Genomic DNA, 26,553 nt, shown 5'->3' on the forward strand with positions numbered 1-26,553 from the left:
CAAGTATATGGGAGAGATATTTGAATAACACTGGACAGTCTTGAGCACTACAATGACACGATGATATTTTACTGTTGTGCACAAGACAACAGAACTACTGCACGTGAAGGATTCTGCACATGGTTTGACCTACGGCAGTTTATTTGTAAACAATTGTTACATGTGTCAATAATTTAATGGAACACAGACTTTGTACATTTCAATGTATAACGTTAAGAATGTCACACTAGAAGAATTCAACTGTATTCAGCTACAGCCATACTTTAAAAACCTTCAAAATACAAACCATTAGGAATACTGTACAAGCAAAAGGAGGATCTGAGAACAATGGTGAGAAAGAGAAAAGAAAAAAGAAAAAAAAAGAAGTAATGTATCATGATCAGAAATCTGAGAACCAGTAACACATGCTTTCCAGTTGGCTCTTGAAGACGGCCGGGTACACTCATCCGGAATAACCACTACTTGGGTTGTGCCAGAGCACACAGCCAACCTCTCCTTGACGGGTCAAGAACAGATCTTGCTGAAGACAAACTTAAAACAACTGACAACATTACAATGCGTGAGATTTTCCCCCAACTTTCAATAAGACGACCTGAAGAAAAGAAGCTGATTTCATTAGACTTTATTTGCAGAACAATATAAAATAGATTCTTTTGGTGTGAAGATCTTGGAGACCTTATTTTTCTTTTTTTACACCACATTTAAAACAAAAGTCACATACTTTGAGTCTCTGGACCATCCCAAGCACTGGAACCGTAGTTGAGTTTCAGGTATTTTATGGACTTCTTTGGTTGCAATCTATTCCGTAAACTTCAGATATGAAGACTTGAACATTCAAGCTCTAAAGTAATGTTGAAGCACCTAAATTATAGTAGCTCGACTTCTAAGAATTGCCAACATATCTGGAATTTTCACCATTAACAGCAAGATTTGTGGGTATTAAACAACTCTGAAGAGCAGACTACTTTTATTGAGAACCTAGTAACATCCTTCACTCAGTAACACTGAAGAGTACACAGTGAGGAGAACAGGAACTTTAATCCATTCTTAGACTTTCATACAGCAGATTTAACTTGTACTATCATCAGTTCTGTGCTTGTATAGACATTGTGCATGGCAAAATTTAATACAATATGCCAAACTAGCTCATCTATTACAGTTCACTGTAGCACTGAAAGTATTGCCTATGGTACTGAAAGCGTGAATCATAATCTACTGCTTAGTTCCCCTACAGCGCTTGATACTGAATTAATCTTCACATAACAACTCTCACAGTAAACCCATATTCTCTGCGATTTCTAGCAGACCAACATCCATTTCCTCTTCAATTCCTTTGAGGGAAATATGACAACTTAAAAAAAAAAAAAAAGACTATCAAAAAATAAGCACTTCCAGTACAAAAGTAACTGTAGTGTACATAATTTTCTGTAATCTAGCTCTGTAACTTACGCAGAATACTACATTCAGTTGCTCTTGGTAAAATACGTAACACAACAGATGTAAAAATATATATAAAAAGAAAAGAGCAGCAATGAGCAAACTGTAGTACTACAGACTTCCAGTTCTTAAAGCACACGTCCCACACTTACACATCAGGAATGTATATAATGCCAAGGAGAAAATAAACTCTCACAGCTTCAGCTGAAGTCGCTGCATTATTCTATTGTGGTACATTTTCCCTTTTCAAACTTGTTGTGGTTTTTTTTCTTACAGCCATAAAGAACAGGATACAAACCCAAATGTTGTCATTTTTCTACTCGTTATTTTCCAGCATCATCAATGCCACAGATTCTTGGTCCGTTACATAACGTAGGCTAGTAAAGACAGGATGGTTGTTTTATTTTTACATTATTTATATCAAGGCAGTTCCAGCAAAGAAGAGAGCTGGCAGAGTACTTAGTCACCTGGATTAAAGGTCTTAGTATTCCACGTCTCTTGTTTCCTTGTGAGCTAAAAGGGATAGACTTTTTTTTTTAAGCTGGAAAGAAGCTGTTAATGCCTAATATAAACAAAATGAAATCATGACACATAATATCATCCCCTACAAATAGAGCCAGAACATCATTTTAGATGATAACAGTACTCTGTTAATGTTTGTCAGAATGAACAGCTAATGGTTAAAAGGAAAACAGATTCAGAGAAATCTCTGCCTACACAACTTCTGCTGCTATCTTCTATCCTTCTTTAAGGACAGTCATGAAAAAATTAAGAGATCTTTCCTTTTAAACATTAATCAAGGGAACATATCTAGTTATCTACCTTGAAGTCAACTTATAACATCAAGAGTTTTCTCACAGCAACATCAAATAACGAAGTAGAACCAACTCACAGTGTGTCCCAAATCTCCAATTCCAGGTTTCATACACAGAGCAAAACAAATCCATTATTATAGAGAACTCTACAGAGAGGGCCAACCACTTCGGCCTTCCCATAATTCCACATCTCCACTGAATTTTACCAGAGATGAAAGAAAGCACACTGTCCATCTTCAGAATGGCCTTAATCATCAAGAGGGCTTAAAAGCCTGCCCTAACAGAGACCCTGAAAGCATCACATTTCCTACTGTGCTGATCTGTCAAGGCCACAGTATTAGGGTGAACTACATAATTCAACACTTCTTAATGCCCCGTATCACCATGATACATTTTTTAAACAGTTGGTATTACTGAGCTTTTAGAGGAAGTGCCAAATCTCCTACCTTTATACAGAAAGGCTTTCAGTATTACAGTACAAAACTGAACAGAATTTACGTCTGAGTAACGAACATAGAAAACTACTATTGCAATTTTGTGGTGATGGCATAGAAATTTAACAATCATCAAAAAGCCTACGAACAGCATGTTTAGTTATAAAAGAAAGATTGTCTCAAGGTAAAAATAGTGCTGACAGCTAAAAAGCTCTCTGTTGCAGCAAGATGCGCAGTAATGAGTAACAAGTTCTAGACAGTTTAAGCAATTCCCCAATACTGCAACACAGCACGTTTTTGTAACACTACTCTTACACGGGTTATGCTGCAGCAACAGTACACTTCTTAGTGGTTGGCACTATAAATTAACCATAATAGAAGAAAGGCATTGAGTGATCAATGTGTGAGAATCTCTATTTGACCTGTTCCTTAGGTGTGGTTGAAATAAAAACTGAGGAAGGGGATCGTCCATTCCATTCAGATAATACACCTTCTTTGAACATGAGATTCTTGGCAGGAAGTGGAACACCCATATCTGCAGAAGTTGGCTGCAAAAGTGAACTTGAACAACCAGCATCATGGAGCTGATCCAGCGTTGAAGTACCTTCCTAAAAACAAAAATCAGAAAACTGTCTTAAAAACAAGGGAAACAATGAAAGATTTAATAGCTAGAATATAGCAAGATATTCCAATCAGCAAATTTAGTATTTCTGAAGTGTGTTTAATCCAAATGGCTATGAAAGTAAAAACAGAACAAAGGAAAGCATGAAATGGGCACACAGTTGCCTTGGCTACATCTGTGTATGTGTGTACATATGTAGGTTCCAAGAAGCCTTCATGGAGGGCTGAGACTTAAAAATTAAGGGAAGATCTAGGAAAGTAAACATGCAGCTATAAAATCATTAAGACAGCTATCACATCAGTTTAAGCACTGCCACAATCTCATATTCTGCTAGGAATATTCTTCTTTAGAAGTACTGACTTGATTATAGTACGAGTAGGCATATTTCCCATGAGTTTGGTTTCTCAGCTTAAAAAAAATAAAATCACTTCAGCATTTTTCCCCTCCCTTTACAGATAATCATCTGTATAAAAAGCGCATCTCAGAGACAGCATCTAAAAGGTTAGGAAGAAGTCACTTGAGACTGATGGATGGTTTCAAGGCTTCAAACTTCTGCAAACCTCCAATGTTCTCCTGAAGAAATGGTTTTAGGCTTACATCACCTGAAACACTACCTAAGGTAAGTAAGTTATTCCTTATATTCCTAACGTAAGTAAGTTATTCCAAGTTCCTTATTCTACTGAAAGGATAGGAATTTATACAAATGTATCAGATGATAACCAGCATCAGCTGATAAGCAACTAATAGATTCCATGTTACAGTGGACATATCTTGAAAGCATATATTTCCACGCAGAACTATAGGAGGCTGTGGAGGACGCATTTCTCCTTTCTTGCTATGCAAGGTCCCCCTTTCTGCCTTTGTCCTTAAAGACTCCCCCAACATCTGTACTTTTACATACTAATGCTCATTCATCACCAGGGAAGGGAAGAACTCACTTTTTGTCACCAGAAGAATTTGAATTTTACAGCACTTAATACAGTTGCTACTTATAGGAGGGTAAGAAATGAAAAAAGCCGACCACCACACACATTTCTATTCAGCAAAGAGCAACAAAGAGGAAAACAAAGACAATCACACAGCAAACGGAATTATTTTCTTGTTGGTTATTCCTCCTTACCTGGAATGAATGAACAAAATTGAGGACCTGCAAGGACAGCTTTCTACTGGAATGTAACAGTTTTTGAAGGCTGTAAAAAGTGAAAGAGAAGAATCTATGTACAAATACAGAGAATCAAAATACATGCCATAAATTCCCAAACTTCCAAGGTGCCCCAATTTAATCTAGTGAAGAATTATCATGGTAAACTGCTCAAAAGTTACTTTTGTAGGACCAGACATTACATGACAAAATAAAAAGCTTTCATATAACATTAGCACTGATGAGGTGCTCAAATCTCTCATGTACTTGTGAGTCCAGCCAGCTAAATACTATTTTCCTGATTTATAATGTTAAAAGGGAACTACTACAGTTGCACAATATTATTTCACATAAAATATACTAGGAAATTAAACTGTAACATGTTTTCTTCTTATCAAGGACACTGCTGTGGATTTCAGAAGCAGGTAACTTCATAGTGGTACACTGTTAAAAGCTAGTCAGCTACTATACTAAAATCCCTGTGTTTTCAAGCAGCCTTTTATTTAGTTTCCAGAACCACATCATAGGGGAAAAAAACAAAACAAAACAAAACACATGTTGTTGGATGAGTAATCTTTTCTTTATGAAAGTTATTGTCAAAAGCAGAAGTCAGCTTGATCATACGGCAGCATTAAACTTAGCAAACAAAATGCCAAATCCAAAGAAAATTTCCACTAAAACCAAATGCATTTTACATCCAGTCACTACTAAGATTTTTTGGTGGTCAGGTGGTGAAGAAAAGAAATCTGTGATAGGCCACAAAGGGGAGATCACCAGGAAGGCATTCTAAGCTTACCTAATGTTCAGATAGCGTCCTAGAAAGAATTTATTTTCTACCTTGCAAAAACAAACAAAAAAGACCGGTTTTTTTTTGGTGGGTTAAGGTTCACTAGGCATTAACATTACAGTTGGCACCTTTGAGTCAAAAAGGGACACCATCACCTTACACACTTAAGTTAGGAACTCTTAAACTGGTTCTGGTCCAATTGTTATCAAGCTGTTAGTACCCAAATCACTTTGCAGGAACTCTGGACATAACACAACTGCTAAACCTGTAGCTGATAAAATAAAGCTCACCTTTCTTTTCTACATAATCCATGAGTGGCTATTTTTCTGCAGACTTTCTGATTCAACTCAGAGCTGAAGAGAGGAATGCCAAAGCATAATTCCAGAGGAACCCATTCCAGTTCTGACGTGGGAACTAAAAAGACAAACAAGTTCTAAGAAAAAAAGAAAGCAAATATCGATCCCAAAAGCAATTCTGTCAAGTCAGATCTATTCTCTCAGATCTACAGGATAATTCATGCTTTTTTGAGGCAGTTTGTTTACTTAACTGCTCAAAGATTTAAGGAAATCTGAGTTTTAAGAAGTAAAAACACTTATAGTCTGAGATGACAAGTACAGCAGTATTGAACAATAATATGTGTTTAGATCCTCAAAAAGAAGGCATCCTACTAGACAGAGAATGTTTGTCATGGTTTTACCTTCAAGGCTTTGCTTGATTGCAGAATCCATTGATGTTTCTTCTATTACCATCTCAAATGACTCTGTACTCCCATTTACATCAGATCCTGATGCTAGATCAGCATCTCCTAGAGGTAAAATAATCCTTACATAAACATTTAGATGAGTATATGTTTAAGTACTAATTGATGTAAGGAACTTGACAAAAGTTTTGCCCAAATCCCATATACAAAAGCTGCTCTGAAAGTAATGCCTCCTATTTTATTATGTTGGCCCACAATGTCAAAGATGTCAGTGATACAGCCATAGAGTTGACCCTTCTCACCCAATATTCAGTTAAATTTCTAGCCATACTATAGATGGCAGCAGAGGGACAGTCTGACAAAATGATGTCTGACACGGAAGTGGATGTGAAGCAATGATGTGGGACTGAACCCCAGCACGAGGGGTTCATTGACATTTACAGACACCTTCTGAACATTTATGGAGACAAAACAGTGGATGTGAGTGCAATCAGGTGGTGGGTGGTGCATTACAGCAGTGGCAACAGGAGATTACATCCTCTGTTGGAGATTTTTACAAGGGTATCACGCAGGCTCTAGTTCATCACTGGCAAAAATACATAGCTAATGGTGGTGACAACAGTGTTTTATAGCTAAAATTTGCTCTATCACATGGTGCTATGGTGTTCTTTGTTTCCATGGAAAAATATAGGAGGTACTACTTTCAGAGCAACCTACATAACTATTAAACTGGAAGAAATGTTACAGAGAAATATAAGGTCTTAATGATTTTAGGACTCTAGAGCTACTTAGGGATCTTAAACACATGTACAAAAGATTAAGTTCTGGCATAGGAAAATGACACAATTTACATCTTAATGTTTTGAAATTATTTCCTCCCCCTTCTGCTGGTTATTCTAGTCCAGTGATTTTCAGTTTGTATTTGCTAATTTAGGCTCAAAGGGAAATTAGGAAGTAAGCCTACAGATAGCAGACTCATGCTCAAAATGTATGATATCCAACATAGGCTGGGAGAGCTGGGTCTCTTCAGCCTGGAGAAGACTCCAAGAGGACCTTATAGAAGCCTTCCAGTACCTGAAGGTTCCCGCCTACAGGAAAGCTGGGGAGGAACTATTTAAAAGGGCAGGTAGCAACAGGACAAGGAGAAATGGTTTTAAACTGGAAGAGGGTAGATTTAGACTAGATAGTAGATAGAAAGTCTTCACTGTGGGGATGGTGAGACACTGGAAAAGGTTGCCCAGAGAGGCTGTGGATGTCCACTCCCTGGAAGCACTGAAGGCCATGCTGGATAGGGCTGTGAGGCTGGTCTAGAGGGAGGTGTCCCTGCCTATAGCAGGGGGATGGAACTAGGTGATCTTAACGGTCCCTTCTGACCCAAACCATCCTATGATTCCATATCATGTAGAAAACCAAATCATTTGGGTATAATCCTTTGCTCAACTTTGCTGAAGTAACGGTTCGCAAATTAACAGAACACACACACACACAATTACTGCTAACTAACCTCTTCCATCAGAAGCATCACTCAGCTTCCTGTTAGCTTGCCGACTTGTAGGATTCAGCATAGTGACATAGCCACAAAAATGCTGCAAGTCTACCTTGTTTCTCAATATCTTTAAAGCTGAATGGATGCCCATGTTCACACGAGAGAAGTCTAGAAGAAAGAAAACACAATATCCCAGTTTACTTTAGTGAAAACCCCTCCTCCATAGCCATATAGTTCACGTCTCAGCCAAACTGTTTTTTATCTGGATTTTTTTGTCTCCTTTAATGCTACAGTCTAGCAATAACAAGGGTAGACATGGGATAACACTTAAGAAGATAGTTATCTTGCACACAGACAGCAGAAATAGATAGGTTCAGCTAAGAAAAAACAACATCCAACTCTCTCAGTGTCACAGTATGTTCTGAAAAGTCCAATACCAGAACTTCCATAGATCTGATATTCTGAAGAATTATAGTACAGTACTAGTGGGTAACAAGGAGTTTCATCACTGACTTCTTAATCCTAGATTTTTTCAAGTTAAAAAACAGCCAGCCAGCCCAAAGAGGACATATACAAAAGGCAATCCATTTTGAGCCTAATAAAAATCAAGACTATGAAATTAGCTTTATTTCTAGTAATCTAAATAATAAATTTTATATCTGCAAATTTGCACTTCAAGGAAAACTCTCAGCTAGAAAGCCTACAGCCAATCCAAAGCCTCCTGTCACCAAGGAGTACATCAGAAAGTTAATTTCTGCTTTTTAAACTCAGTTGAACTAGGAAGACTTTGAAGGAGCAGAATTTGCTAACAAAGCTCTTCCCTTAGTGGGAAATCCTCTATCATAGTTCCCAGTACTACTATTTGCTTTTGGTCTCACCTCTCATAAGAAATGCCAAACAGAAGTAAGTTCCACAAAAGAATATACACGAATTAATGAGTATGTACAAATAAAGATTTAGAAATGTTTGCTGAGGTTACTTCTCAATGCCTGCGCTGAGACAGAATACAGTCCAGAGAGAACATTCTGAATACAATGGAATACAGAACAGAGTGAACCTTATCTACCAGCTTAGGACTAAGTTGTCAATAATTTAAATGCTCTTTCAATTTTCCATCTAACTTGGCTCATAATTACTAGAAAATATGTTTTACAAGAATTATTGCAAACCTCCTGCACAGGATATCATTCAATATGATGGCACAGAGATTATGTTAAATAAAGTTACCTCCCTGCTGCTCAGCTTCATCAAATGGAAAAGGTATATGTACAGTTTCTCCCATTCCATGCATGCCATGACCCTGAACATCAAGAAAATCACATTAGGCACAAAAGAAATAGCACTCATCAGCTTAGCTTAGTCCTAATCATGTTCATATTTAAAAGCTACTAGTCACATTGATGAGACATAGAAATGTTTCTGTATTAAAACTCTTGAAATAAATAGATTGAATAAGGTACTGCATCCTCTTCCGTGTAAAATGCACATGAATGAAGATAACTAGTTAAGCTTCATTGAAGAGGAGCAGTTTCTTGAATAGCAGCTCATATTCTCAGCTATCTTATACACCACTATCATTCAAAAAGACATGTGGATTATACATTTTCATTTCAGTTTACTATATCCTCAAAGCTCCTATAAATCCCTATCTCATTTTCATTTGGCAAAATTCTAATATTTGCTTATAATGTAATGCATACTACAAATGCACTGAGGTCAAAACTTACCAGTCTTCACCCCCTCTAAAACACACCAGTAAGGGCTAAAGTTAAACATTTTTCAGCTCCCAACAGAAGCACAGGTCTCCTACATTCTTAATCTACTCTTTGATGTAATAGTTTTACCCAAAATTACATGTTTTCATCATTTACAGAGTGTACTCCATACCTGAATTAGAACAGCTGAATGCGTTAAAGCATCATTCAACATTGTGAGCACATTTGAAGTAGGAACTACTCCTGGGTCATGACCCCAAGATGTTATAAGTAAGCGATCATAACCCTAGAAGACAGAAGGTTATTTACAATAGTAAAGGACTATTCAAGCACAAAGTGAAATGCTGCAGTTAGACTAATAGCATGTTACTACAATTCTGAAGTTACTGCAGATTACAACTCTGACTACTTTTTGAACCTTGCTGTAATCAGTGAGACACGAACACTGCTATGTGTCTGCTGCATGTCAATTACAGTTAACAGATACCACAACTTTTTGGTCCCACCAAGTTTAAAAGTTGCCATGATCACTCCCCCAACTAGGCTTGCCAAGGCTACCAAATACCTCAAAACACTCTTTTGTGGGACACAAGTCCCTCTGAAGGCCAGAATGCAAAAAAGACTTTCAGACTTGAATTGGACATAGCAAGAACTGGGGGGTGTTCAGCCTGGAGAAAAGAAGGTTCCACAGAGACCTGATAGCAGCCTTTCAGTATCTAATATCTAAAGGGAGGTTATAAGAAAGAAGAGGGCAGACTCTTTTAGCAGAGCCCGTTGTGCTAGGACAATGGGAAATGGTTTCAAACTAAAAGAGAGAAGATTTAGATTGGATATAAGGAAAAAGGTTTTTACAGTAAAAGTAGCAAAGCACTGGAATACGCTATTCAGAGAGATGGGTGGATGTTCCCAGAGACATTCAAAGACAGGCAGGACAGGGCTCTGAGCAACCTGCTCCAGCTGTAGGTGACCCCTATCATAGCAGGGGAGTTGGACTAGATGACCTCCAAGAGTTCCTTCCAACTCAAATGACTATAATTTTATACTACATAAGTCTTGTTTCTAAGAAAGCTACAATAGCTACTTGATTATATCTCAGATTACAACTGCATGAACTCTTCAGTGTACAGCAAATCTCTGAAACATTAAGAGAAGGGAGAGAAAAATCGAGCTCCACATACACTACCTGAAAAATATCTGGAAGTTTTCGAAGTCGTGTTCCTTTAGAGAGTAATAGAGAGGGTGGTCCTTGTCCAGTTATGTGGTAAATATACAGTTTGAACCAAACTGAACTGACTTCCGGTATTGCGGGTCCAATATGCTGAAGAGATTATTCAGAAAAAAATAGAGCCTGTTATTGCAATTCTTATATGTACAGATATAAGTTAATAATTGACAGTTTTAAAGAAACATAAAGCTAAAAAGGAGTACAAATGTGTTAATTTACTAAGGAGAGATGATATTTGCAGGGGGGTTGGAACTACATGATCTTAAAAGTACCTTCCAACCCAAACCATGCTATGATTCTATGACATTCTAGGTACTTACTCTCTTGATAGTATTTTATATCAGCACAAGATCAAGAAGAAAACATATGTGATTAACCCAACTTGATAGGTGAAATGTTAATAAATTAAAATGTAGTAAGTATTCACATTTTACTCAGTAAATATATATTTTTAGAGTAACTGCAATACTATTCTATATGCCAACAATTATGCTCTTTAGAAGAGACACATAACAGATATACATAAACACAAAGCTACAAAACTAATTATATTATTATACAGTTTTTCCCCCTAGTCTTTTTTTCACCTGGGGTGTACAGCTACTAATAGGTCGAATTTCATTGGTGAGTGGTGCCATTGAAACCAGTAGGGTATAATTTTTGTTGAGAACTCTACTGCAGGTAGCTGGATCCAAGCCAAGCAAACTCTCACATCGTAAGAGATCCAAGGGAAATCCTATGATGAGAATATAAGATTCTTGATTAATTCAAATGGAACATAAAACCTAAAGCATGATCTAAGATTTTCTGTTCTTCCCTCTAAGCCATTAATACGGTATTTTCCAAAACAAAGTCTTAAGTTATGTACAGACTTATTCAAGTTAATCTCAGTAATTTCAGTAGTTCAAATAATACACAATTCCCTGGCAGAGCTACAACTTAGTCCTCACTGATTAACTGATCCCAGAAAAGAAAAGTACATAGAATTACTAAAAGAAAAGTTAGGTGAGATTTTAGAAATATCCATCTTCATTAGGAAGAATACACTCATTTTCCTAATCTAGAAAATGTTTTTCCTTTCTGATAGAAAACGCCACTTGAATAAAAGGATTACTTCCTTTGTTACAGCCTTCAGAAGTAAACAACATAATACCAAACCCCGTCTCAAGTTCAGCTCATCTTGCCACCATTACCATTACGATTTAATCTGTTGCTTTGGACATTAAGCCTAAGCCTGTGCACCAAATCTGTCATTCAGCATTACAACTCAGTACTGCAAACTCAAAGGATTAAGCAACTTTTTTGGGGGCTTCAAAACACTTTTAATCAAACAGGGAACTGACTGCTGTGAGTCCATGGCTGATAAGTAAACACACATAAAATATTTCCTCAGAAGAGTTCACAGTACCATTAGTTGGTTGGTCAGGCTGTATGGCTTGTGCCCCTAAGTCTTTATTGTGCCGCAAAAACAGGATTGTGTTTCTCAGTGTAAGTGCATGGTCAAAGTATCGCTGTGCTTCCCCTTCACCTGTGCTTTGAACCTAAACAAGAAGCAAAATAAAGGCATATAAATGGCATGTTGTTTGCATAAACATTAATAATGCAACAGGAAAAATCAACAAGCTATCATTTGAAAGCTTTTTAATTGCATAAGAACCCCAAAAGCTATACACAGCAACTATTAAATGGAAAGTGAGTCTTGGTCATGCTAGTCAAATTGTCAAGTTTTCCTACAAAAACAATATGCAGATTTTCAAAAATATTAACATCTTACTAAAAGAAGGCGATTTGCATTTAACAGACAAGCCGTAATGCAGGTATATGTTCACATAGACATGGGCAAATGTAGTTCTAGAATTCCATTTGCTTACCAGACATTCTACACATTCACATACATGCATAGTGTGTTCCACAAAGTCACTTGCAGCATGGATATTGTTAATAATCAACACATTAACTGAACCACTTAGATTCAGTGTGATGAGGAGTGATCATATCATTCCATTGTTAAGCGAGGCTCTTAGAGTAGTCATACAAAGTGAAAATATGGAAGGCTTTTTGCCCCTTTACACTAGTGCTGAAAAAACATTTGGCCACACATGCACCAGATTACCTTCTCCAGCTCCACCAAGAAACTGTCAAGAGACTCATCTGACAGTTTCCCAACTTCAAACATAGTGACGGCGTGACTTTTCAAGTTCTGGAATAATAAAACAAAACAGTCTGAGTTCTTTGAAAAGAGAATGGGCAAGCAAAAATTTTATGACCAAGTGTTTCTTAGCTGCAACAATATAAAAGGTCTTAAAACAATCATGTTATATGGAAGTAAAAGCATTTTCAAACTCTACGTGTTGAGTCTTAGTGTAATACACTGAACAATTTGGACATACTGGTGAAAGATTTCCCATCATTAGAAAGGCAGTGAGGGTAGAATCAAACAGGAAGGCAATACGCTTTGTGTGTCCGCTGGACAGATTCAGGCTGCTCACACTGGCTGTTTCAGCTAATAAAGAACAAGAAAAAAAATACAAGATCACATCTGATTTAAACATGAAGACATCAAGTCATACAACTATTTAAAATAATCAAAAAGCCCCAGTTAATGCCACACTGAGTACAGAAGAATTGCCTTATCAGTGCTGAATAAACAGTGCTGATCATTCATGTACTGGTATCTTAGCATCAGCTAATAATGATAACGTACATGAGCAAAATACCTTATTTTCTAACAATGAGACTGAATAAACCTAGACTTAGACATCACCTCCCCAGTGTATAATTCATACCAAAAAATAAAAAAAAAAAAAACACAAAACAACAACAAAAAAATTTTCTTTATAAATTCCTTTACTGCCTACAGTGCTATGAAGCAATTCTTCCTAATGTATTAGATACATTGGTCATGCTAACCTGGATCATCTTGACTGTTGGTGTCTGTATCTGTGGCTGATGACCCAGCTTCCTGCACAGGACTTCTGTTTTCCCCACTGTCCCATGAAAGCAGCATCTTTTGAGGATCCAAAGTACTCCTATTAACATAAATCAAACTCAGACACTGATTTTTGGGTTTTTTTGTTTGTTTTTAAATAGCTTAAGAGAAACTGAATTCAATCAAGTACCTGACAATGCTTAAATAACATAACTTGACACTTCAACTTGGAGAACCTTTTGCTTTCTATTACAATTATCGCTTTCCCAGGATTTTATATAGATAAATGTATGCTATCAGCATCTACAACTGAATTACAAGAGGACTTCACAGCAAATAAGCAAGCTTTATGTACACATTCGTTGGCAGCTGTACCAAGTGACATCATCTCTATACTGGCATAGTAAGAGCTGTGGTTTCCTCCTCAGCGCTTCAGAACAAGTGCACACTTGTCTGCTTCTTCAAAAGTAAGCAATGAAAAACTTGAAGTCAAAAAGCCACTAGTGAGTAATGGCAATAGAAATACTATTCCAAGGACGCATTACCATCCCTTATCCTAAGAAAGGGAATCAAGTATATATGTCGCTATGTATATTAGAAAGCCAAGTGAAATTATCAGTCAAACAAATAGTTCTACTTCAGATTATTTGGGTTCTAGCTCTCTCTTCAAAGAGAAATACACTTTGTAAAAGAACAGATACACTTACTTCAGTCTGTTCACTGAAGGAACATTCTTCCATGATGGATGAAGGTTATCCAGATTGATTACTTGGCCTTTTTTATGAGCAAAGCCTAATCGACAATACATGGACACAGCATTCTGAAGAAACACACAAAAATTACACAGACGTAATAAGGAATTGCAATATGAAACCCCTCCATGAAGCCAACTTGCATGACAGTGAGATTCTCACATCAAATAACAGATGAGCAATGCACGTACCTTTACTAAAGATAAGTCAATCTCTAGGACGTTTGCAAGCTAAAAAGAAAAAAAGAAAAGTCATCAATGCAAAACTCATCATGCAGATAGTGATAATCCACAATTTTTGGGCGTTGGCATTATTTGTTACTTTTTTCTCTTTATTTTTTAGACAAAGACCGTAATGGTAGAAGCAATTTTGTCTCAACCAAAAGCAATGGGGAAAAAAAAATGGAATGAAGTCTCATGATTGTTCCACTTTAATGCATGCACAAGAAATAGGAGATTATCTCCTACTGTGCAATTTTTAGGTTAATCATGTATCTTGTAAGTCATACAGAGGAGAAGATAAAATCTGCATGTTCGCTAGGTATTTTTTCAGGTTCTTTTTCCCACACGTTTGAGAATCAAACCTTATGAAAGAAAGCACTACAATTATAAATATTTATGCAAAAGTTACGTTCCTACTCTAAGCCAACACCCTGCATGTTTTCACAAGCAGAGATTTTTATTTTTCTTAATTCACACTGGCAAAACAGAACCAATACATCTGGAACAGTGGGAAAACAGACTCCAATTCTAGCCAGTACAGAACAAGCTGCATAAATTATTCCCATGTAAATTCAGTCCAGCTGATGGAGTTGCTTCACTGAATGTGTATCTTGCCTGCAGAACTACTGAAATTATATTCAGTACTAAGAAAACCAATTTATCTCAAATTCTGCAAGTCAGACAATACTTACAAAACCCCTCGATACTGATCCATACTCTTGCCTTAAGTATTTCACCAGTGTGCTCTGGTCCTTTCATGGTTTTCCCATTACCAAGACACAAGGTGAGCTTTACTTACCTCTGCCACATTAGTGTGTTCATCTATTGAAACAAATATCTTGTACAGGAGCGTTTCAAAGTAATCACCTTGCACTCTGTTCATCACAAAACCTTCCAGTGGTGGCACTGAAAAGAAATACTTGCATGATTACAATTTGGTAATTTTCTTTTCTAAACTGAAACCGCATAAAACAGCATACAAAATTACACAGAGGTATCTGTCATACCAGTTTACAATGGTATGTGTATTTTTCAAGTCTCAAAGAATAAAAGCCTAAAGAGAGTTTATATGGTACTATAATTTCTCCTAGCCCTTAAGAAAATAATGGTTCTCAAGATGTTTTCTAGTATTTAAAAAAAACCCTCTCTGCTTTTCATCACTGTCTTTCAGACTCCTGCTCAGCCACTACAGATAATTCTTAATTTTCTAACGCCAATGGAAAGTAAATTGTTAAAGAAAAAAGTGAGTGGGGTTGAGGAATGACAAGAAGAACAGAGAAAGTCACCCTTCTTTCACCCTGGGCTGAGAAGCCCAAAGATAGCATTAAGTAGCAACTCTCTTGTATTTAGAGGACATTTGTTTAATTGATCTCTACTACAGTAATGACATGGAATTCCGCATGGGCAGGTTTCAAAAGTGTGCATCTTTATACAACTCCAAAACCCTTGAGACTTAGCACAGCATGAGTTGCTCAAAGACAGCCATATGCTGCACTAGTTTAAGTTCCTACCCAGTGCCCAGACACAGCACACTGCTATAACTGAGGTGACAAAATGTAAAGGATGGAACTGATATCTATTATATATTTTTTTTAAAAGCCAGATCTAACAAAAGAAAAAGCTGCATAGGAATAAAAAATTCAAGTCCTTTTAGCATGGCAGCTACGTTTCTTTGCATCGTGATCCCTTTTCATTGCAGATATACAGGAAGGTACTTAAGTTGTGCTGTGAATCATTAGACCAATCTCAGATTACCTAGATATTTATATTAAAAGAAAGGAATTCAAGTTGAAAATGTCCTACGTACAATAAAACCAATGTCGTTATAACAACTGAAATAAATCCAAGAAAATGCAGGCTTATACTATAAAAATATTTACTTACCTGCTATACAGCTGTCATCAGATATTGGTACATCGAGGTAAATAAATCCCTTGTTATACAAGCCTGTATAAATAAAAGCAAATCATTGGAGAAAAAGCTTTTTGCAGAGTCCTAATAATATATTTAGATTTTCCTTGTCAGTTCAGAATGTAAAGTATTTCCTATTAGCTTATACTGTACAATGTTATTTTGCAATACACAAACTACATCCAACATTCAGCAGCTATTACCCTAAAACAGAGTTCTTTACCTGAATTATGATGCAATATACCTGGAGTTTACAGCTACTTTCAGGAAACAGAGCACAACAGGAGGACCAGAAATTTAAGCAGCTATATTTGGTAGCCCCTATAGTCATGCTCTGGTCACCACTTGGTCCAACCAGAGCAATATATGGCGTCCTCCCAAGTGCTTTGCAGTTCTTGTGCCCAGCAGTGCTATGGGTGAAAGGCAACCCTTCCACTGGTGACAGGAGGAGACTTCCTTGAACAGGACCTGCAGAGCCACCACCTCTCTCAACACTTTCTGAGTCATTATGTGGTTTTCCAGAGGTCTCATCATTCCACCAATTACTTGTAGTAGAGAGAGCTGGGGCTCTTCAGCCTGGAGAAGAGAAGGCTCTGAAGAGACCTTATAGCAGCCTTCCAGTACCTGGAAGGGAACCTACAGGAAAGCTGGGGAGGGACTTTTTATAATGGCAGGCAGCGACAGGATGACGGGAAATGGTTTTAAACTGGAAGAGGGTAGATCTATACTAGATAGAAAGAAAGTTTACTGTGAGCATGGTGAGACACTGGAACATGTTGTGTTCACAGTGAGGCTGTGGATGCCCCCTCCCTGGAAGCATTCAAGGCCAGACTGGATGGGGCTTTGAGCAACCTGGTCTAGTGGGAGCTATCCCTGCCTATAGCAGGGGGGATGGAACTAGGTGATCTCAAAGGTCCCATCCAACCCAAACTGTTCTATGATTTTATGATTTACAGAGTTCTCAAAGATGATTTGTCAATGAATTTGTTCTCCCTTGATTACTACGATTTGTCTATAACACTGGAATAGGGAGAAGCACGCAGTTTTTCATTAACCTATTCAGACATTTGAGGTAGACAACCTCTTAAGCTCCATTTTTTGATGGTGTTCATATAGTAAGAAATTTCAAAACTTTTTCTTTGAAAAACAACCAGTAAAGTTTTAGCTCCCAGCAACACCAGTTTTGTCTTTTTATTATATTGTTTTTTTGTTTCTCTCATTCTCATATACCCTCTGTTTCCACCCTGAGCCCTTACTATCAGTTTCTAAGAAAGAAATGCCTTAAATTACTCGAAGTAATATCAGAGCAACACCTCCTAATGGCTCACTGTTAAATCATTTACTTAGACTGCAGTCTGTACAAGCTCTTGAGTATTTTTCTCCACATTCTCCCAAACTTAAGCTTTCTTCAATCCTATTATACCTGAATTTTCAGACACTGCATGATTTTATCTCAATTTACTGAGCAAGACCTACACACAGAAAAGAAACGCCAGTTAAACACTTACTGTGAACTACATTGAAGTCTAATGAACCAGCAAGCTGAGGACCTGAATCAATTATCTTATCAATAGCAGACTTTTCCGATGTAGTGCAAATCTAAGTAAATAAAATGGTGTTAGATGGTTCCAGAAATGAGTCTACACAACTTGAATAATACCATTCAAAGAAAACAACAACAGAGACCCACCATGAACACTTCACATTCAGATCAGTCACAGGTAATAAAAAAATACAGAAAGCAACCATATTCTTCAATAAAATGCTTACACTGAAGAATTCACTGTGCTTCTTACTGAAGTTTTTACTTTTCTTCCTATATGAAGTTGAATGTGCTCTAGAAACAGTATTTAATTGCACAGGTGTTTTACAACAGAGTATAATAGCTATCCGCTTTAAAACTTGTCAATTAAGTGGTCAGATATGCAACTAGAGCCATTCTAGAAAGAGGTCATTTTCAATACCAAAGGAATTTCCTTCAGGTTAGCTACTTTGGAATGTCAGAATGTACGTAACCACTGTCTGAGATATTTCCAGTAACAGCCAAAAGGAGGAAACTTGCTTTGATTACTACTACATCACTGCATTAACTATGCTCCAATCTAAGGTAAAAGGTAAACCAAAAGAGAAGGAATTAAATACAGATCAAAAGACTATAGCTGACTGTAGAAAAACCGTGAGCATGAAATAGGATGCTGTGAAAATGAAAGCAGAATGATAACAAAACACTAAGCCAGCTCACAAGTTTTTTGAATGCAATCAATGAAACAAAGGTACAAGACAGAGATACAAGGAGCAGAAATGAAGATAAGTAACAAAGAAGGTCCACTAGCACTGAAGGTGAAGTCAAAACCAAGACGTCAGAGCTAAAACACATTTAAGCAGACAATTGTTAAAAAACAAGTTTAAGACGACATGTTTTTGCTGCTTGTTCCCTATAAAGCACAGCAACATACGCTTCAGTTCCCAGTTTTGCTGACACAAAACAACCTCAGCACTGTATGTGACAAGAAGCACAAAGGAAGAGGGCAACAAATACCAACAAAGAATGATACCACTTCTACCAGTTCCAATCACTATTTGCATGACAGAGTTGTTATAAAGCTCCAGACTCCAACCAGTCTTTGTATAGAATACACAAAGGGAAGTCTGTTTTCAGGAACTGTGAGTATTCAACCAAAACCAGAGCTGACAGCTGCACTGTAAGTACCTTGATATCATCCTCAGTGATGTAGCCAGACTGCACAACCCACCAAGCTTCTATGGTAATTTCCACAGGTTTCACAGGTAACAGATCACGTGCAGTTTTCCTTCTGAAAAATTTCTGCAGTGGTACAGTCCATTTGAGATAGAAATAAATAGCACTTCACACATGCAGGCAACTATCTACCTTTATATAACCTGACTTCTAAGTACACTGTATTTAGACTGGGCACACAAATACTATTAGCTTTGACTTTTAGTAAAGGCCCACACTTGATCAGAAGCAGACGTGCTTCCCTCCTCTCTCAAATTGTAATCCATTTTAAGAACACAGTTTATTTACTTTAAAAGACCAAGACTCCATAGTCTCAGTAAGTATGATGCCATAAAAGTACAGTGCATTTCAGTACAAGAAAGAAAAACTAAAGGGTACTGTTCATTTACATGCTTAGATAGCTCATTCTCCATTCTCTTCTATTGTATAGTTGTTACTTTTAGGCTCACTCTGCCTACTCCATATTTTGGTGGATACCCTTGTATTTGTTGATTGTTTTTCTGTTTTTTGTTTTTGTTTTAAGTAATGCTGAATATCCTGTTCTTTAGTCTATTCTGGTTTTAGTACTTTTATAAAGAAACAAAATAATTAGCAATATGTTATGTTGTTCTTAATCACACATAATATTAAACTAACAAGGCCCACAGAATTTTTCCACTATTTCCTTTCAAATCACACACAGTGGGTGAGGGAAGAAAGATGAAACCGAAGACAAACTTACCTTTGAAGATCTACATTGGTTCATTAGATCTATATATTGGTTTCTTCCTATACCAAGAAGTCTTAGACCTGGAAAATAATCAAGGTTTTATTTCTCTGGAAGGGTTTAAACTGAAGATACATAAAATCTTCTTAAAAGAAACAAGCCTACTTGTATAACTAATACTTTTACTTACTCCTCCTTCCCAAAATAAAAGGATACCTGGAGGAACTAAATTCAGTCCTAAATGAATTTGGCCAAGAACCATGTGCACCTGAGAAACAAAATCCATTCCTATTTATTTACTTTACACAGGTTTCTTTTAGAAAGCATGCAGTTTCTCTCAAGTCATGGAGTAGCAGGGAACAATCAAACTCTTATCTCTTCTGCCTTCACTTCAGCAGGTAATTACAACTCTTCAAATCAAGAGAAGTATAGCTGTACCTGTTTCGATCAACAGGGTGTTTTTCTACCCTACTGCCACACCATGCACTCAATTAGAGCTCTGTAAACTAAGAATTAGAGCACAAAAGGCCATGTAAGCCTTTAAGGAAGATGAGAAAGATACTCTGCTCAAGTAAATCAGAAATTAATTATAGAATTAATTCTATCTATATATAGAATATATATATTATATATATAGAATATATATATTCTATATATATATATATAGAATATATATATAAGAATATATATATATATATATAAGAATATATATATATATAATATATATATATAATATATAATATATATATTATTATATTCTATATATAGATAGAATTAATTCTATAATTAATATAGCTGCCAGCCTTGAACCATTAACAAATTACAAAAAGATATTGGAAAACTACTCAGAAGCTTTAACCCATATTCTGTCTCAGTTGTCACGGGGTAATCATTCTGTTCTCCTTCAAATTCAACATGAGGTTACATGTTCACGTGCCTAATTTCCCCTTCTTGTGCCCACAACAATCTAACAGAAAGTAAGACAGCTGATCTGGCACATCCAGGGGTATCACAAAGTGACATTCTCTTTCCTTGTACATCATTTCTCTTCGTCCACTGGTGCTAATTCATATCAGAGCCAACAGCATTTCAAAGACATCCCAAAGCCTTCTACCCAAAACACACACCAAAACACACAGTAGGAAAGTATCAGCTGCTCAGCTGGGTGACACAACAACCACTAAGACTTTCCACCCAGAAGCTCACGCAATGACAAGAAGCTGTTGTTGTATCATGTCTAGTAGTACTCAAATCAGCCCGATTCCTGTGCTTATCATAGAGACAGAACATTGCACAGGAAGGGGAGCACACCTTCCTGAATATCACTGTTCAAACACTTCTACATCTTCATTCGCAGATTTGTGTTCAAGCAAATAGATGCCCCACAAATTCATTTTCAGAAGGTCCTTAACTCCAACTCATTGAAAGCAGTATTGCAGCTGGATAATACTTACAGTCAGCAGCAGTAAAGTTAGGTAACGAATCATAACTTTTTTCACTGTTCATTATATCCTGAAAAAGACGAGAAAATTTAATTGCAACGAGAATGTCATTGCTTCAGAGAAGCAAATGAAGAACTCATCCTTCAAAAATAAATCCCTGAAATTAAATCAGAAATCTATTAAAGTCAGTACACTAATTCTGGCTAGGATAATGTTGATTTTATTCAACATAGAAGATGTGTTGGATTTGCGATCAAAACAATGCTGATAATACATGAGTGTCTTAGCTACTGCAGAACACTGCACTTACACAGACTCAAGAACATCTCAGCTTCTCAGTGGGCCCAGCCAGAGAAGGGGCTGGGGATGCAAAAGAAGCTGGGAGGGGACAGACAGCTGACCCAAGTGTCCAAAGAGATGTTCTGTATAGTATGACAATATCAGATGACGTGGTATTCAACAACACAAGCTGAGGGACAGGAGGAAGAGAGGAGAGAGAATGTACCAAGCTACAGCATTTGTCTTCCCCAGTAACCATTACACATGATGAGCCCCAGGAAATGGCTGAACATCTGCCTGCTAATGGGAAGCTGCCAACGAATTCCTTAATTAGCTTTTGCTTGCGCATGCAGCTTCTGCTTAACCTACTGAACTGTCTTCATCCCAACCCACAAGTTTTCTCACCTTTACCCTCGACAATTCTCTCCTTCATCTCTCTGACATCCAAAGAAAACAAAAAGGTTGCCAGAGAGCTGACAGAAAACAGAACCATCTTAGTGCTCATAGAAAAAAGCTTTTGATATGGTCAAGTGCCATTTCTGAATAAGGACACAACCATAGAAATGTGTTGTTCTTCCCTTGTTTAGTTGGGTGTTGTTTTTTTTTAAAGTAAAATTCCCTTTGTTTTATTAACCAAACAGAATGGGGTATTTCTTTCACGAGCAGTTGGAAATGAAGAATCACAGATCTCAAGGATCAAGAGAGATGGGCCTAAACATGAGTTCCACCCAGCTCCACATGACAAAGTCCAGTTCTTGAAAGGTTTATGGGAGTACAAGGGTGAAAAAACAGCAGACACAAGTAGTTATCTAAAAGCTGCAACTTGTTAGCAGTTCCTACCCAAAAACAAACAAGCCACCTGACGCTGCCTTGCATACAAGCCAAGCCAACACCAACATCTCTAGGACATAATACACCATTTCTCACCATAGTTTTGTACTCACCTCCATTATGCCTGTGTAATATGAAAACGGTGTTACCCTCAGCCCTTTCACCATTATGTCAGACAAATGGTATGGGTACAACATCAGATGGTCACGACTGTATTTTAACAGATCCTCGTAATATTTACGTTCATCTTTCTTGACGTGCTTAACTACAAGAAAAAAGGAGAAACAGTTGCATTGCAAGGTCAAGTTCAGTAAAAAAAAAAAAAAATGTCTGAACAGAAGACTAAGAAACAGTATAACAGAGATTGACAGAAAGCTAAAAACAAAATAAAGGAGGGCAATATGGCATTTAGCACACACAAATTCCTACATACAATATAATTACTTTCAGAGCCATTACACATCGGAACAGAGCAGATCTACTTTGCAGGTTACCAGGATGTGGCCCACTGAGACAGCGCATGCAGGCTTTGGAAAATGATCTGTTCATTAGTGAAATTATTATCCACTGTAAAAGAGGACTGGATGCAGTCAATGCAAAGTAAAACGGAAGCCTGCAAACAAGCCTCAGATGTGACGACTTCTTGTGATGTTTTATCATTTAGAACTATTTCAGGGATGGAGGGATCTTTAAACAGAACTAGTTCTTGCAGTTTTATAGTAAAGACAATCTTCCACAGAGAAGATTTGGGCAGCAATTAAAAGTTAACTTCTTTACTCACCTAAGTTATTCCGGTACCGTAACTGATTGCGGATACTGTAGAGTACAACCTGCCTTTCATATTCCCTCTGAGAGTTTCCAAGAGCCTTAAAAACAGAAAAGACTTTTAGCTAATGTGCACAAAACCTGTCTTAGTTAAACCAGTGCAAGGTGTCTCATTAGGAAGCACATGCAGGCATTTGGTATTTAATGAGTCCCCCACTTCATTACAGCGATAGTATTTTCAGTTCCACTGTGAGGTCAAAAGTATCTTTAGTTAAATAGGTCCCTCTACACAAGATGGAGAATTAAATAGTGACCTCGAGATATTATTTCTTTTCCAAGAGCCATTGCTACCAAAAAGGGAGCCTGTCATCTTCAAATCAAAGGTTATAAACGTTCTTTCAGGTTACATGAAGCACTGAGCATTACACCAAGCATTCAGCATCTTGCAGCCTTGAGAAGTGCCCAGAATTAGTGCAGCACAAACCACTAACTGTGAATGACACAAAGATTCAGCTACAGCACCTAAGAAGCTTATAAATAAATAATGAAAGAGTTCAGCTGTAATTTCCCACAAGTAGGCAATCAAGTGATCTTTGGTCACAAGATTAAGGCATACAGTGCTTCACTATCCCAAAACAAGATAAAAAGAGAACTTTGGTTAATGTTTTAAATGCCTTACTTTGAAAATCGTCCTGCAAAATTCTTCACATTATTCTTTCGCTCTACTAAAAAGTGAGCAGATTTTCTTCCCCTGGTTTATTAAAGACTTGATGCTCATGTTACAAAAGATCCTTAGATTGAAAAGTACTTTACTAAATATAAGGGAGTATACTCTATATAGTGAATATAATATATTCTCTCTCTCTCTCTCTCTCTCTCTCTCTCTCTCTCTATATATATATATATATATATATATATACACACTCTATATTATACTCTATACTAGTGAATATAAGGTAGAGTATACTCCTCTACCCTGCCCTGATGAGGTCACATCTGGAATACTGAGTCCAGTTCTGCACTCCCCAGTTTAAGATATGGAACCACTGAAGAGAGTCCAGCGGGGGGCCACAAAGATTATTAGAAGCCTGGAGCATCTCCCATTAGAGGAGAGGCTGAGACCTGGATCTGTCCAGCCCGAAGAAGAGAAGACTGAGAAGGAATTCTATCACTGCTAATAAATATCTCAAGTGTGGGAATCAAGCAGACGGAACCAGGCTCTTTTCAGTGGTTTGCAGTGACAGAATAAGGGGCAACAGTCAAAAACTGCAACGCAGGAAGTTCCATATAAATATGAGGAAGAACTTCTTTATTGTACGGGTACAGAGCACTGGAACAAGCAGCTGAGAGGGGCTGTGGAGTCTCCTTCCATGGAGAAATTCAAGACCCATCTGGATGCTTTCCTGTGAAACCACTGTACAGAAACCCCCCTGCTGTAGTGGGGGGCTGGATGAGAAGACCTCCAGAACTACCTTATAAACTCTGCAATTCTGTGAATACAGAGAACAAACAAGCACAGTACCCATGCACTGCAAAACCCAGCATCAGAGGAAAGAAATACACTCACAGGCGAGATCCATATCTGATTTAACTTTGAAGTATTTTCTCCAAGTATAAAAATATTGAAGACTATTCTAAAACCAAATACAACAGAATCCCAGAAGCTAAGTTAAATAAAATAACACATTATACAGTGCTGAGTTTTCCACTTTAATCGCACAGCACGGCACTCTGCTGGGCAAGTAAATGTAAATCACCATTCACATTCCTCCCAAAGAGGAACTACCTCAAACTCAACAGAGTTAACTATTCAGGGCCTACTCTTCCTCTCCATCCTCTGCACAAGAGAAGGAGTTGTTTTCCACCACCTGCTTCAAGCAGCACTTAGCTTTGGAGCCTGACACACTACCTGAGTGCTGCTGTCAGGGCCCTGTGTAACCCGGCACATCAAACTTTCATGAGTTGTTTTTTCCCCAGGCCATGCAGTGCACAGCTCCCTGACCACACAGCAGCACCCATACACCAGGCCGAAGACGTCCACATCTTTCTGTTTCCACACAGATACCCCAATTCCCCTAATGCCCCCCCCCCAACACGGGGGCCGCCGTGTTCAGTGCTGGCAGGGCAGTGCCTCCCCGCCACCTCTCCCCACACATCGCAGCCGTCGGCCAGGAGCTGTGGCCGCCCTCCCGGCGTTACCTGCTTGACGCTGGCCGGCAGCCGGGCCCAAAGGTAGTTGTGGCGGATGTGGAACTCCACGTCGATGTTCATGGCGAGGGCAGCAGAGCGCACCGCACGGCCCCACCGCCGGGGGGCGCTCCAGCCCCGGGGCCGCCCCGCTCTTCACCCGCACCGCCTCCACCTCCTCCTGCTTCGCCCGCTGCCGCCGCTGCTTCCGCGTCACGGCCCAGGAAGCGAATGGACGTCACTGCCGGTGGGACGGGAAGGAGCTGCGCATGTACACAGAGATGTGAGCAGGGCATGGGTGGTGAGATGAGCTCTGCAATAGTTCAGTCGTGCCCTGTGGAAGTGACCTCATCCTGCACAGTTCTCAGGTTTCACATCTCTGTCACACCTAACGCTGGTTGATAAATGAACTATGAGGAGATACTAACACAAAGCCACTTCTCCTTGTTGAGTGCTACGTAAAGCAGGCGGTGCAGGTCTTTGGCTGGTACTGTCTGTTTGCTTTTGATATCAGTGATTAGACACACCCTACAGAAGGGCAGGACGTTTTTCCATGGATGGTTCTGAAGTAAATTCTCTTGTTGGTGGCACCAGGACATAGTAACTATTAAATCAGGTACAAAAATTCACAAGCTAAAAATTCTGGTGGTCAGAATAACATTAGTGTATGCAATAAAAGAATAAAAAGTGTGGTAGATTCCATTGTATTCCTATCAACTAAGATAGCTCCGACTTTTCAATGGTAGCGCTGGCAAAAGGGAAGCAAAACTAAGATAATTAGGAAGAAACTTTTGGTAGTTGTAATCTTCCTTTGTGAGAAAAAGCAGAAGAGAAATCTAATCCTTCAGCCTGGACTGCATCATCCTTTTGTTTCTCCTTCCATGTTGTGTAATCTACACTTACTTTTGTCTGACTCCTACGTCTTCAGTTTGCTTAGACCATCTTCTTTTTGCCTTTGATGTCTAACTGTTCATAATTCATTCTGCCTGTTTGCTTTTTAAATTGATCCCCGTGTTCTTGTTCTCTGCATCTATGTGCAGCCTCAGTTGTGGTTTAGTGTTTGTTGGGGTTTAATTTGGCTAAAAGTACCTGTTGCAGCATTACTGGTACACATGTTTTCTTACTGCTTTTAATTTAGTCTCTTTCAGTTTTACACAGCAGTTATACACAGTAAGTCTTGAGATTTATCTTCTCAGTTCACTGTTTTTTCAAAAATTATCTGCTTATTTTCCTTATTACAGATCTTCTGTGCTTTTTCTGTCTGTGCTTTTTCCTGTCTGGGTGCCTGCCTGTGCAACCTACTGTAGAGAACCTGCTTTAGCAGGGGGGTTGGACTCTGTGATCCCTCGAGGTCCCTTCCAACTCTTGCAATAAATTAGTTCCACGTTTCATTACTGATGCCCTAATTTT

General features: G+C 38.1%; 1 protein-coding gene across 2 annotated transcripts; it reads right to left on the minus strand.

Moving 5' to 3' along the window:
• Positions 1-607: 607 nt before the first annotated feature.
• FAM91A1 (family with sequence similarity 91 member A1) lies at positions 608-25,353 on the minus strand. Of its 2 annotated transcripts, XM_015856285.3 has the most exons (24): positions 25,156-25,353; positions 22,973-23,057; positions 22,305-22,456; positions 21,094-21,151; positions 19,655-19,722; positions 18,886-18,999; positions 17,684-17,774; positions 16,149-16,211; positions 15,064-15,170; positions 14,235-14,273; positions 13,999-14,111; positions 13,273-13,391; positions 12,753-12,865; positions 12,476-12,562; positions 11,771-11,903; positions 10,950-11,098; positions 10,321-10,455; positions 9,310-9,423; positions 8,650-8,722; positions 7,441-7,590; positions 5,934-6,041; positions 5,527-5,650; positions 4,429-4,498; positions 608-3,294 (listed from the first exon to the last, which is right to left on the minus strand). In XM_015856285.3, exons 1-24 carry the CDS (start codon positions 25,225-25,227, stop codon positions 3,100-3,102), a joined length of 2,532 nt encoding a protein of 843 aa, XP_015711771.1. In that variant the 5' UTR covers positions 25,228-25,353; the 3' UTR covers positions 608-3,099. The 2 variants fall into 2 exon arrangements, with proteins under 2 accessions (XP_015711771.1, XP_085393142.1); XM_085537016.1 differs by lacking the exons at positions 608-3,294; positions 4,429-4,498; positions 5,527-5,650 and having other exon boundaries at positions 5,934-6,058.
• Positions 25,354-26,553: the final 1,200 nt, after the last annotated feature.

Source organism: Coturnix japonica, chromosome 2, assembly GCF_054131305.1.
Source record: "Coturnix japonica strain WE chromosome 2, WE-NBRP24, whole genome shotgun sequence".
In the NCBI taxonomy this organism is placed as follows: domain Eukaryota; kingdom Metazoa; phylum Chordata; class Aves; order Galliformes; family Phasianidae; genus Coturnix; species Coturnix japonica.